The following is a 13,521-nucleotide window of genomic DNA, read 5'->3' on the forward strand; positions in this document are numbered from 1 at the left end:
GGTGGGGGAGCTGGTGGGTAGCCTGCAACGGAGCAATTTTCTGCCAGAAACTGTAGCCTGTGGAAGAGTGAATGCCCACGCTGGAGCAGGTTGGTTGGTGGGACTTTTGTGACGCTGCGGGGGACTCACGCCGGAGCAGTTTCCGTGAAGGACTGCACCTCAGACTCACGAGGGGTGGGTTGTGCCTTGTGAGGTGTCTCATGTTGAGCAGTTTATGATGAATTGCTCTTCATGGGACGACTCATGCCAGAGAAGAGAGCATGAAGCTTGTCTCCCGTGAGAGGGACCCCACAATGGCCCCCGGGAAGGGTGAAGAGTCCTCCTCCGGAGTGAAGAAGCGATGGAACCAACATCGGATGAACTGACTGTAACCCCCATTCTCTGTCCCCCTGTGCCACTCAGGGGGAGGAGGTGGAGATACCAGAATTGATGTTGAGCCCGGGAAGAAGGGAGGGAAGCTGTTTTCTTTTAAGATCTATTTATTTTTTTTATTTCTCACCACTCTTCTATGATTTGTTCTTTTAATGAATCTAACTAATTTCCCCAAAATCGAGTCTGTTTTTCCTGGGACAGTAAATGCAAGTGATCTCCCTGTCCTTATCTTAAACCTTGAGCCCTTTGATATATGTTCTCCCCCTGTCTAGCAGAGAAGAGGGCATGAGAGAGCAAGTGTGTGGGCACCTGGCTGCTGGCCAGGGTCAAAACACGACAGGCAGGTTTTATATTTTAGCTGATAAGTGACCAGATAAAATAATTAAATCAATCTGCTGTAGTATCCAGAGGACCTCTGCTAGCTCTGGAACATGGACTATAAAATGCCTCAAGCAGTGTGCTCTGTTGCACACTCCGTGATAGTGTTGTTCCTTTCCACCAGTTCTAAATTAAAGTGTGTAAAAAATTACTTTGATGAAAGTTTTTCTTTTAAAAGAGAGCCTGTGCTCTCTTGATGCTCTATCTACTGGTGGCATGAGAATGGCATGCTATCTCTTTTTGCTGTGACAATTCAATACTATTTTCTATTCTGCTGCAGATAGCCTGAAGGGGACCTGCTGGCTTAACATCCAAGACAATCGCTGTGAAGTCAACATCAATGGTGCTACACTGAAATCTGAATGCTGCGCTACCTTAGGAGCAGCTTGGGGAAGCCCTTGTGAGCGATGTGAATTAGGTGTGCTCTGATTGCTGGATCTTTGGGGAGAAAAGAGGAAATACCACCAGATACCTTTTTCTGTATATAAGAAACACACAGACAACACAAAAAGACCTATGAAATGCATTTGTCTTATTTAGCATCACTTGTAATCTCCACCAACAGAGATCATTCTAATAGCTCTAAAGTTACCAGGAAATAACATGTGAATATTTCTTTTAATAATTACATATATTTCATCTCCAAAGGGAATATGTATTGGGGTAGGGAAGTAAGGACTACAATAACAAAGTGAAATATCAGGTAGAAGTCTTGAGGGCTTCTTTAGTTGTGAGCTGTTAACACTTTTTCCAGCTGTTTTGAAACACATAGCTTATGTGATTACAGAATAGTACTACTATTAGAGTACAGAGCTAGATCTAGAAGTTGGAAGCAAGGATGCTAACTGTGTGCTCTAGTTTGTGGCAAAGATACTGTGCTGCATTCTCCCCATAAGGTTTGAATAATGCCACTTGCATTATTCAAAACAGCCACGGTCAGGATGTTTTAGCCATTCATTTTTAATTGAAACAGTAACTGCGGACACATGTATGCCCTCTTACAAGCATGCTGCAAACAACATCCCACAGAACTCTTGACTGTGCAACGAGCTGTCAAGCAAAGGTATTACTTTGGACTCCAGGAAGCAGCATGTTCAGGTTGGACTGGTAAACTAATAAAAAACTAGTAAATCTGGAGAGCTAAGTAGCTCAGACTGGGAACCTTTGGCCATTTAATTTCTTATTCTCTAAATAGTTAAATTTCAGCAGGCTTTCGTAATCACTACAGCATGCTACATTTTACATGGATATCCTAAATGTCATTACTCAGATCCTTTTTTAAGCTGCAGTGGGAAGAAAAAGCCTTTAGTGATAGCTGGCATCACCAAAGCTTTAAATCTTCAGGCAACTTTACAGGACGTTTATGTTTCAGCTGTATCTAAGTGTAGAGATTGGTATGATCAGATGCTGGACATTCTGGTCACCATTAAGGGAAGCACATGAGAAAGGAGTTGTCTGAGATTTACTTTCCTCAATTATTTGCTTGATTTAAGTAACATGTATGATTCAGTACTTTTCTTGATTGAGTCTGGAGCACTCATTACCTTGTACAGTCAAATTATTAAAGAATTCTGAAGCTGCATTTATTTTTACACTGTTTACTCCTATATTTCTGTCACTCTGAAGTAGTGATAGATCTTTCTGTCTTTCTTCCAGACACAGCTTGCTCAAGAGGATTTGCCAGAGTGAAGGGTGTTACCTGTGAAGGTGAAATTTTTACTTCTTCCTCATCACTTTTTTTTCCTTTGAAAATGAGATAGAAGGAGATTTATTATGTAGACATAATCTTACTGACTTTGGATGAATGCCTTTACAGTTACTGACTGTTGGGAAGACATATCTTGCACTGTTTGTTGGAGAATATCAAAATAATGCAAATAGTATGGAACTGCTCCTTCAAGTTACATTTAATCTATTCAGTTTTTCCTTTCTCTCAGCCACATCCATCACCTTGTCTTAGAGAAAAGAATGTGGCATCTTAGTGCCCTATGACTTGAAGATCTTGTGCAAGCCCTTTGAGACTGAGTCAGATGCTTGTTCAGAGCGGTGTTCAGACCCTAATGCAGTATGCATGAAAGCTTCTCACTTTCTTTCATGTAGCTGTCTCCTCCAAATTAGCATATAACACAACTCTTTGTTTCCCCAACAGATGTAAACGAGTGTGATGTTTTCCCGGGGGTTTGTCCCAATGGGCGGTGCATTAACAGCAGAGGTTCATTTCACTGCGAGTGCCCAGAGGGACTCACACTGGATGGAACAGGGCGAGTGTGTTTAGGTAAGAGTATGGTCAGCTCGGCCAGCTTTTTAGCTGTGTTCAGCAGTTGTCCAAAGTTATTCTCAAAGGGCTGTGAAAGGAAGTTTGGTTCATTTCCGAATTCCTCCAAAAACGGTTTGTTAAGAATACATTTTAGTTGATGCCTGCCTAGATATCAAAAGCCTTCGCAAGTCCAAGTAAGAACTGTTAATCCCTTGCAGGAATATGAGTGTTTGTGTTAAGACTTATGTTTTTTCCTCAATACAACCAAGAGGTTTTGCTAGCATGCAATTACTCCTGTTCATAAACAGAAAAGTCTGATTTGCTGGGAGCTAGGTGATGAGCAGTCAGCCAGCAGCTTGTAATGCTGGTGGATGCTACTCTATTACTATCTAGTAATTTTGTGAGACTTGGATACTACCTTGTTGGTCTGGTGAGATTAATAAAAATGAGTGTAGATAAAGACTTCATCTTCAATGTACAGATTAGTGTCTTCTACTGCCAAAACATGATGTTTATGAAGACGTGAATTTCTCTAGGAAAGACTTCAGGTTTAAAAAGTACTAAACCTGTGGGTAAATTCAAGAAAGTGAAAGTATCCTCTAGCAAGTGTAGTTAGTGTTACTAATCTGCATCTTTAGAAATCAGTGGCCAGATATGACGAAAGATAGTCAGAGTACTGGATGTTTAAAGTAGATTCTGGAATCCATCTTTGTTTATGTATATGATTACTGGCAGCATTGATTTCTTTTAAGAAAACAGTGCAGCAGAACAAAAAAAAAATCAGCCCTTACTTCGTGTCAAGGATTTTCCTACTTTAACCTTCTTCTTCTTTTTTTCAACAGTGTTTTTCTTCCTCAGGCAGATTCAAGGTTAAGCAAATGCTTTTGCTGTGACTGCGCTATGCCTTGCCACTAGCTAATACAAGCAGTTGCCAGGTTGTGGGACTTTTTTAATGTGAATGTAATTCTAGAGATATTTTTAAAAATAAGCACAATTTTGAAATGAAGCAGATGTGTACAATCAGTATAAATGCCTCAGAAAAAAGAAACAATTCAAAAAAACCCTCTTCCTGGATGCACATACATATTATGTTTGTGCATATCAGAGGCAGATTAATGTGTTAGGTTTTACTTGATATTCAACCCTTCCCCAGTACCCCCAAACTTAGTAATTCTCTTGCCAGTGACAGGCATCTCCGGCCATCGACCCTGTATTATTTCACAATGAGAAATTTAGTAAGAGTGGCTGTGAATTTAGTTGTGCTTAGCGGGTATAATGAAAAGTTGGAACAAAGAAGCCATTTTGAAGGAAGACACAGAATTCCTTTACCCTCAAAGCCATGTTGTCTTTTATTAATTTAATGAAAAAATGACTTTTTATTTTACAAGCTATGTGCTTTCTGTGCTACACAAGCACTGTGCATTGTGTCATGTATTTTGGAAATGTGTTTATTTCCTGCGGGGTCCACTACAGTGATTTGAGTGCAAAAAAATATTTATTAGCCTATGTATTTGTTGAATCTCTGGAAATTAAAATAAGTATGAATTAATGTAGAATAGTTTGCAGAAAACTGTAAGTATTCTTTGAACAATTTCCATTCCTTATACTTGCTACTAAATTGCTTAACTTCAGATGTGCATAGGGTAGATTTATATTATAAAACTGCACAACTTTAAGGGCTGTGTGGAAACCAGTTCAGTAGGTCGTCTGTATATTTTTTAGATCCTACATCCTCTCCAAAGTATTTTTGCACTAGGCATTTTAAGAGTTCTGTTGGGTTTGCTGAAGCATAACTTCCAGTCCAGTCCAGTATGTCATATGAAACATTAATTCTTACATATATCCTGAAAAACAACTTGACCTCCAGTATATTTAGGAGGCTCTAGAGTATGTCCGAAAGTTATACTATCAGACATGATGCATTCTAGTGATCTCCTTATACACTGGAAGTAACCCTAATTCCCTGGGGAGCATTAAGCTCCTGTATTTCTGTATAATTTCCTGTATTTCTGTATAATACCACAGACATGTTCTCTAAACATTAATGCTTACGTATATCCTGAAAATACAACTTGACCTCCAGTATATTTAGGAGACTCTAGAGTATGTCCGAAAGTTATACTATCAGACATGATGCATTCTAGTGATCTCCTTATACACTGAAAGTAACCCTAATTCCCTGGGGAGCATTAAGCTCCTGTATTTCTGTATAATTTCCTGTATTTCTGTATAATACCACAGACATGTTCTCTAGTACTTTGCTAATTGATACTGTCCATTGTGCATTATTGGTAGTATTTGCCAGATTTTTGGAATTTGAGCATAAAAATTCTCCTGTGTTGTAGAAATTAGCATGTACAGACTGAACAACCGATTTTTTAATGACAGTTTTATATTTTAACAAATACTGATTTTTTTCTAAACATTTTTAACTATTTTTCTTTACTGACATGCAAATAGGTGAAAAGTCTGGAATGTACTGATGCAATCATATTGATTGTTACTGTTCTATTTTACTGTATGTGAGATACAGCAAAAGTATTTTTTTTCTGTGTACAGACTGTGTGGTACTTCTCCTGACACTTGGGTATGCAAGTACAAATTTCGCTCGTGCACTTGATTGATCTGCCTTTCAATTGACATGCTTTTTTACTAGTGGGACACTTGAGTATAACCATAATTAAACCATATTGTTTTCTTCTTCTAACTGATGTTAAAGTAAGCCTAACAACAGTCGGCAGTATTTCTTTATGTGTTCCTTATACTGTTAAATTAATTTATTAGAATAAATATAGGTAGGAATATTTTAATTTTTTTTACCATGACTGCAGGTCAAGTTGTAAATGAGAATAACTGATACAGTAAAGAAACAGACATCTCTGTCCTATCGAACACACAGAGAAATCTTAAAAGGACAATCATGTCGGAGGAACAGTATGTCTTTTTATTGGGAGACAAAAAAACAAATGCTTATGCTTCCATGTGGTACAACAGAGATCCAGAAACAGAACTATAGTGCAATATTAGGAACTTCAGATGACTGAACATTGTGCGGAAGTGTAGGGTGTTAAGCAGAAATCTGTCTCCCAGAAACTGAGCCTCACATGTGGCCTCAGAGAGAGATGCTTTTGAACACCAGAAAACTTTAGCTAAGAGTGAAATGCCTATTTGTTGTTGCAAAATGAGCAGATATTCGCATGGAGCAGTGCTACCTGAAATGGGATGAAGACGAGTGTGTTCAGTCTGTGCCTGGCAAATTTCGTATGGATGCCTGCTGCTGTGCCGTGGGGGCTGCCTGGGGCTCCGACTGCGAGGAGTGTCCTAAGCCTGGCACCAAGGAATATGAAGCTCTGTGCCCCAGAGGCCCTGGCTTTTCCAACAGGGGAGATATTCTAACTGGCAGGCCATTTTATAAAGGTAAGTGTTCATTCTTGGATCTAAAAATTAATTATAGGTGCATCTGGTTGAATATTCTAAGAAAATCTCAGGATTTGTGTCCGTGTTTCTTATATGCTTTAGGTAAGAGATGTTATAAAGATGTTTCCCTAGAGGAGCTGACCTTACAGGTGGGAAACTCTTGGCTTGCATAGTGGGTGCTCAGGAGTGTTACAGGAGCCTAAAAGGAAAAGGTGCAAAGTTTGAATTTGCTAAGGAGAAAAATGAAATCTCTACAACAAGACTGAAGGGAGCGTAGCTCGAAATGATGAGAATAGCCAAAATTGCGCGCTTTTCTGAAGGTAGTGCTTTGCAAAGAGTGAACTGAGGATCAGATGAAGTTCTATGAAGTCAGGGAATTAATATGTAAACATAAAATATTACTAAAGTTAGGCCAGGGTTCTCTGAAAGAGAGACTGAAGAAGAGTGGATTCTTTCTATGGTTTGCAGAATCAGTAAGTGATTAAAAAGGAGGAGTATTTTTTACATTAAAATTCTGAGGGCAATGATAGTGAGGAGCTGCAGTGATAAAGAAGGAAAAACAAAAAAAATAAATTTTGTCCCGTTTTTACTAGTTTCATGTTTTGTAGAGCAAAATCAAACCTGAAGAGGTTGGAAAATGTACCAGATCTGAGGAGATATTTAAGAGACTGAGATCTGAGGAGAAAAACTGTAAATTTCTCTTTGCAGAAGCTGAGGTGATCTGGAAATGGTTTTATATTTTATTTATTTTTATAAGGATGTATTCTGAGGCATTTGTCTTGAAATATGTGGAGTTTCTTGAGAAAACTTTTAACATATTGGACCTCTATTTCACCATAAATAAGACCTGTTTTTCAGGAGTTACTATACTCAGGCAAAGCTCTCAGCATTCAGTGGTGATTTACTAAACAAATAAGGAGTTTAATAATAAATTAGTAGGTTATTTTTATTTAAAGTAATTAATTAGAAATTATAGATTCTTAATTATTTAATAATAATATAATCTTATCCACTCTAAGATTTTTGTACGGTTTTGCTTCTTGTTTCTGCTTTTGTATTTGGACCACACTTTTCTTCAATTCACACTAATGCATAGGAGATAGAAGTTTGTTTCATCAAAGACCGTTCTCAGTTAAGGACAGTCGTCTATAGAATTATATCATAGAGTGCAAGAAAAGTCTGTTCAAGTTCATATACGCTGTTGGGGGTGTGTGTGGGAGAGACTGACACATGAAAAACCTGTAGTTGTCTGTGTTATCTAGCTGTCCAGCAAAACACATTTAGAAGAAGCAAAACATTTGATTTGATATTCTGCAAAATAGAAGTTACCCTTTCCTAAACTGAGCTCTGGCAATCTCAATTAACACAAAAAAAACCCCAAATAACAAAACAACCAAAACCACAACACAATCAACCACGTAATAGTTCCATCTTTTACAGGCTTGCTTAAGAACTCCATAAATATTCATTGCATTAAAAAGCAAAATAGAGCACAACACACATATTAGCACGTGTACTTTAGTCTCTGGGGGGTATCCTTGCTCCAGCATGGATCTCTCACAGGTCATGGTCCCTCAGGCATCTCCCTACACCAGCAGGGATTGCAGGAGGGTCACAATCTCTCAGATGAGTCTCTGCCCCAGTGTTCATTCTCCATGGGCTACTGTATCTCAGGGTGTCCCAGCCCCGGTATGCATCAGCTCTAGGCTACAGTCCCTTAGGGGTGTCCCTGCCCTGGTGTGGGTCTTGCAGAGACTGTGGTCCCTCAGAACTGTTTCTACCCTGATGTAGGTCCTCCAGGGATGGCAGTCCCTCAGAGATTCCTCCTCAGACATATTGTGCCTTCCAAGTCTCTCTCTCTAGTCATGTCTCCAGCAGCGTCCCCTTCTGTTTCCCTCCTCAGTTTCATTTTTCCATTCTAACCTGTGTAGGAGGAGGCCACCCCTCCAGTCCTCTGCAACCCTACCTTTTATGCCCAATACAATTGGTAAGAAGAAACAGGAAATTCCTATTAATTCTTTCCTTTTGTTTTGATTTTGTAGATATCAATGAATGTAAAGTGTTCTCTGGTATGTGTACGAATGGTAAATGCAGAAACACAATTGGAAGTTTCAAATGTAGATGTAACAGTGGGTTTACTTTAGATATGGAGGAAAGAAACTGCACAGGTAAGTCTTACATTTTCTCCAATTTTTCCTAAAATAATAGGATAGTCTGTATTGAAAGGGACCTTAAAAGATTGTTCCAGCCTTTTCTGAGAAGAGAAGCCTAGATGAAGTTATCTAGCATGCTGTCCATCTTGAAAACATCCTTATGGTGGCCCTGCCACATCCTGGGGCATTTTAGAGGAACTTGCACTTGTTGTGTAGCTTCGTCATGCTGTAGCAGTACAACCTAAAACATCAAGAAGGATCACCAGTAAAGTCAAGTTCAATGTTTCAACACACAGGTTAACTTAATTTACATTCCTTACTCTCTGGTTGTTGTAGTACCAAATCAAATTAGAGACTCCACTGCAAATTAGTTTTCATTTAGAGTTGATAGCGATGCACTCACAGAGGCACCTCTGTAATTCTGACATCAATACAACATTAACTCAAGAAGAGACGTGCATTTAGTTTAAAAGTTTAATATTTTGTTACTTACTCCCTAGAAAAAGTGAAACAGCAGATAGGCTTGATAATTTTCTCATTATGAGAACCTGGATGCCTGCATTGTGGGTGGCTCTCAAATTGAAGGAGGTTTTGTTATACCACACAGGCATCTATGAGTGAGTCTGAGTAATATGAAATGTGGATGGTAAGGCATATTAACTGAAGTTGGTCTGAATGTTAATTTTGCCCTAACCGGGGATTTCTTTGTTTTTATAGTGATTGCACTGATGAGAAGTGCATTTAGCAAACTTTGTTTCTAAACTAACAAGAATAGGTCAGAAAACTCCCTACAAAGCCTTTTTATTTGGTTCTGATTTCCCTTGAAGGTTTGTTCTGATGAAAATATTCCAAAAAGTAGGTGTAGAAAACCATGTTTCATTAAATTTTACTAATTTTTTTTAAGAAAATACTTTTTTGTTTTAAATTAGCAGCAAAATGTTTTAAAAGCCTGCAGAAATCTGCATAATCTGTAGCCCACCATGTGGGTTACCATTGGACACCTCCACACATCTTTGTGTTGAGGACTGAACTATCTTCATCCAGCAGAAACCTGGCCATGGGGAGTGACACAGAGGCAAAAGAGACTCTTGCATGTGGTGAAAAAAAAACCTGTTTTAAATCTTCAGCAGTATCTTCAGTTAAGCTTATTCTTCCCTAGTTTTCTTCAACCATTTTCACCTGCCCACCTCTCCAGCTTGCTGCTAACATGTTGATGAAACAAATGCATTGAACCCTAGTTTGCTCCAAAAACACTGGATGGGCATTACAATACATAAGAGAGGAGCCTGAAAAGATATGAGGAGGTAGTAAATAACAGGCTATGCCATTGTTCTTTCCACTCCTGTCCTTCAACACTGACCTGTTTCATTGGATCATATCCATATCGTAAATTTCTTTTTAGCTTCCTGCTTCATTACCAAGTGTACTACGAAGAGCTCTTCCTTCTCTTTTTTACCTTCAACAAACCTGCTTTAGCGTTCCACACTCTTCCGTTCAAACTTAACTGTTACGATAACTAGTGAACTATAAATCTAGCTTTCAAAGGAGCTACATTAATTCCTAATGGAAAGGGTATATGTAAGCTTAGAATGCCATTACTGGATAAATGTCTTTTTGTAATAAGCAATTTAATATCATTAGCACTGTAGTCATGGAGTCAGTTGGTACCTTTGTAATAATAACACCTCAGAATTTGTTAGTTATTTCCTTAGAAATATAAACTCAAATTAGACTTAAGGGAAACCTGCTTGTTACTTTGTTTAATTTATAGCTGAGCACTCTGAAGGAATTATGTTTCACAAACTGGTACACATGATCAGTTGTTCTTTTAAATATTAATTTCATTTTTTCTCTGATGATTTATACACTACATATGATTATTGTAGAGTTAATTTATAATGGTCAAGTGTTCAGTTCTGTGAAATGCAGGGTAACCTTACATTATGTTTTATTTTCTTACCTCTCCATTACTATAAAACAGACATAGATGAGTGCCGGATCTCCCCAGACTTATGTGGAAGTGGTACTTGTGTCAACACTCCTGGAAGCTTTGAGTGTGAGTGCTTTGATGGTTATGAAAGTGGATTTATGATGATGAAGAACTGTATGGGTGAGTATTACTAGGATAACCTGGAGTCTGTCCATTTACCTGGCTGTGCTCTGTACTATGTTAGCTCTGCTCCACTGAATACTTCATATGTATAATTATGGAGACTTCTTCAACAAATGAGACAAATACACAGTTCATAGGACAGATAACTGAACTCTGCAGTAGTTGTGCTTGCTTTTTTCCTCATTACTTCTACATGTTTCTCTGTACTTGTCTTATGGCAGCCACTATTCACTTATGTAGTTTAAAAATGTCTAATGAGATATCTAAACACTTGCTAAAGTTAGGAATGGAAAGCTGGAGTCTCAAAAGTAGTGTGCTTCACTCTTCTTTGATTCTTCTAGGACTCAAGAAATTCAGAGGGCATTTCCTGAAAAATCACATCCCTTTATTCTGCCTAAAGTTCTAAGAATAGATACAGAGACACCAAAAGTTACTAGCCACCTTTAAAGATCTTGAGTTCGTATTGTGGAGTACTTCATTAAATACATCGTGAAATATGTAATGATAATGAAAAGTCTGAGATTTTCATCTTGATGAAATGGCTGAATGGCTCCTCCTTCTTGCCTTTTGCCAAGATTGGACTGGCATTTCTACTCTTCCCACCTTAAAGCTCCTTGCTTATGTTTGATGACCTTTCAAGAATGGTCAAGCGTGGCTTCAAAATAATGTTAGCCAGCTCCCTCTCAGTACTCATGTCCTTTGTGAGCAGATCCCTTCATGCATTTCCCCTCATCTTTTTGCTGCTGCTGTTATATCCTTCACATCACTTGCCAGGGTCAACTGCTGGTGTCTTTGGCTTTCCTAATCCCATCCCTGCACACTCAAACAGCACCTTTATTTCTCCTGTTTTGCCTGTTTTATGCTTCCTTTTTGGTGTTTGAATTTTTTTAGGAGCTTTCGTGTTCTTAACTGAACTCAGATAAGTGGTCCTGTGTCTTTACTTGATTTCCTGCGAATCATAATGTTTTTTAGACTCCAAAAGTCAGCAAAAAAATCATTGCTTGAATCAGAGATGAACATGACAAAGAAGCTAAACTGTGGAAGCTGAATAGCCTTCATGAGAAACGATGTACAGATGCAGAGAATCAGTACTGTATGGTGGAGATGCATTGTCTGTAAGACAATGTCAGGGAAGCAAAATGTCACATAAATAAGCGGAGAGTGAGAAGATAAGAAAAGAGATGGCTTCTTGAGGGCCTTTTGCAAAGGGCATAATGTTCGATGAAAGTGTTTTGGCATTGTGAGGACTATCCAAGCAGGAGTATGGCAAAAGAAATACTGAAGTCTGTCATCAGGCATTTTCTCCCCTCATGTGAATAACCTGCAAAACTCAGTGATATCTAGGCTAAATTCTCAGGCTAATGAGAGGTTACAGTAGTCTACCTGTCTGAATAAAAGTCTCTAGTTTCAAGGACAGTTAGCCGTAATGCTTCTTTGGAGTCCAAAAGTGTGAGTGGATCCTGCACCTTGAACATCTTCTGATCATATTTATCTTCATCCAGGTCTACACTGTTAGCTGTGTTATCAGGTTTGTGAGTCAATTATTCAGTTGCCATTATAAGCTGTAGCAAGTGTATTTTTGAGCCATGTAGTGACATACACAGGAGTTATCAAACTGAGGAGTCATCATCCCCATTAACAGCACACATAGACAAAAGTTTCAGTTCATACATAAATGTGTATCTGGTTGCATTAAGAATCAATTTTTCAAAAATTTCACACATTAATACATTGTTCTAAATAGCAACCATCCAAATAGTTGCTGTCTTTTCTTGTGTCCTGTGTCTCCTAGAATTTTGAATGAGGAATTTCAGGTTTTCTTGAGGCCATAAATACATACTTTTCTTGAGGGCATAAATAAATACTGTGTAGTTTTTCATTCATCCTGTTATGCAGCATGAGGAAAGGAGCAGCCATGCTGCAGTGGAACAGTCCTTTTATTTATGACCTCCAGATTTTTTCATATACGGACACCAAGTATTGCTTTTGTCTTTATTGCTCCTTACTGATGATTTTATATTTAGTTATCATGATTTCTTCTCAGATATTGATGAATGTGAACGCAATCCTCTGCTGTGTAGAGGTGGCACATGTGTGAATACCGAAGGGAGTTTTCAGTGTGACTGTCCTTTGGGACATGAGCTGTCACCGTCACGTGAGGAATGCATAGGTGAGTGTCAACTCAGAATCGTAGTATTCAGTTTTCTAAGAAGACGAATCATTTGTGTTTTAAAAACTTTTTTTCTCTGTGAAGAATGAGGTCCCAGGAATATCTTGCATAAATTCATCCTCTTCCTTTATATGAGTAACTTCATATTAAAATCTTATAACAGATCTTGTAAAATCTTCAGTCCCCTAAATGCTGTTGACTTCAAAGAGGAGCATTTTACCAGGCCTCTTAGGGATTATTCAGCAACTCAAAGGACTGCACTGCTCATGTTGGCAACTTTCAAGTAAAATATATACAAACTCAAAGTGAACTCTGTTCCTACAGTCACAGAAGAGTATTTTCCCTTACCGAAATGTAGTTCTTCTTTTTGCACATAATTCACCAAAATGATGGAAGGGGGGGAAAAAAAAAAAGAAAGATAAATATTGTATATAATCTCCTTGGTTCCTGTGTTTGATGCACAGTTGCTTCAAGAGTTGGTTTAAGCCAGGAGACTATGCAGTTTATACTCACAGATGAGAAACAAACAAGATAAACCTCTGGGCATTGGCTTAAACATTCTATTGAAAGCTCCATACCTTGGACTGGAACATGCTAAGAACAAGAGAAACATGGAAAAAGCTGGAAAGCCACCGTTTTAAAATATTAGCTCTCACACTCT

At 38.4% G+C, this 13,521-nt stretch overlaps 1 protein-coding gene across 1 annotated transcript in view; it reads left to right on the plus strand.

The window, feature by feature from the left end:
- Nucleotides 1–1,035: 1,035 nt before the first annotated feature.
- Nucleotides 1,036–13,521, plus strand: part of LOC104278760 (fibrillin-2) — a 64,144-nt gene continuing 51,658 nt past the window's right edge. Inside the window, exons 1-7 of the mRNA XM_009875837.1 lie at nucleotides 1,036–1,168; nucleotides 2,407–2,457; nucleotides 2,900–3,025; nucleotides 6,197–6,424; nucleotides 8,467–8,592; nucleotides 10,559–10,687; nucleotides 12,735–12,860. Coding sequence (XP_009874139.1) covers nucleotides 6,205–6,424; nucleotides 8,467–8,592; nucleotides 10,559–10,687; nucleotides 12,735–12,860 — 601 coding nt within the window. The 5' untranslated portion in view covers nucleotides 1,036–1,168; nucleotides 2,407–2,457; nucleotides 2,900–3,025; nucleotides 6,197–6,204. The remainder of the gene's footprint in view (nucleotides 1,169–2,406; nucleotides 2,458–2,899; nucleotides 3,026–6,196; nucleotides 6,425–8,466; nucleotides 8,593–10,558; nucleotides 10,688–12,734; nucleotides 12,861–13,521) is intronic.

This window comes from Apaloderma vittatum, unplaced genomic scaffold, assembly GCF_000703405.1.
Source record: "Apaloderma vittatum isolate BGI_N311 unplaced genomic scaffold, ASM70340v1 scaffold2939, whole genome shotgun sequence".
NCBI classification, from domain to species: Eukaryota; Metazoa; Chordata; class Aves; order Trogoniformes; family Trogonidae; genus Apaloderma; species Apaloderma vittatum.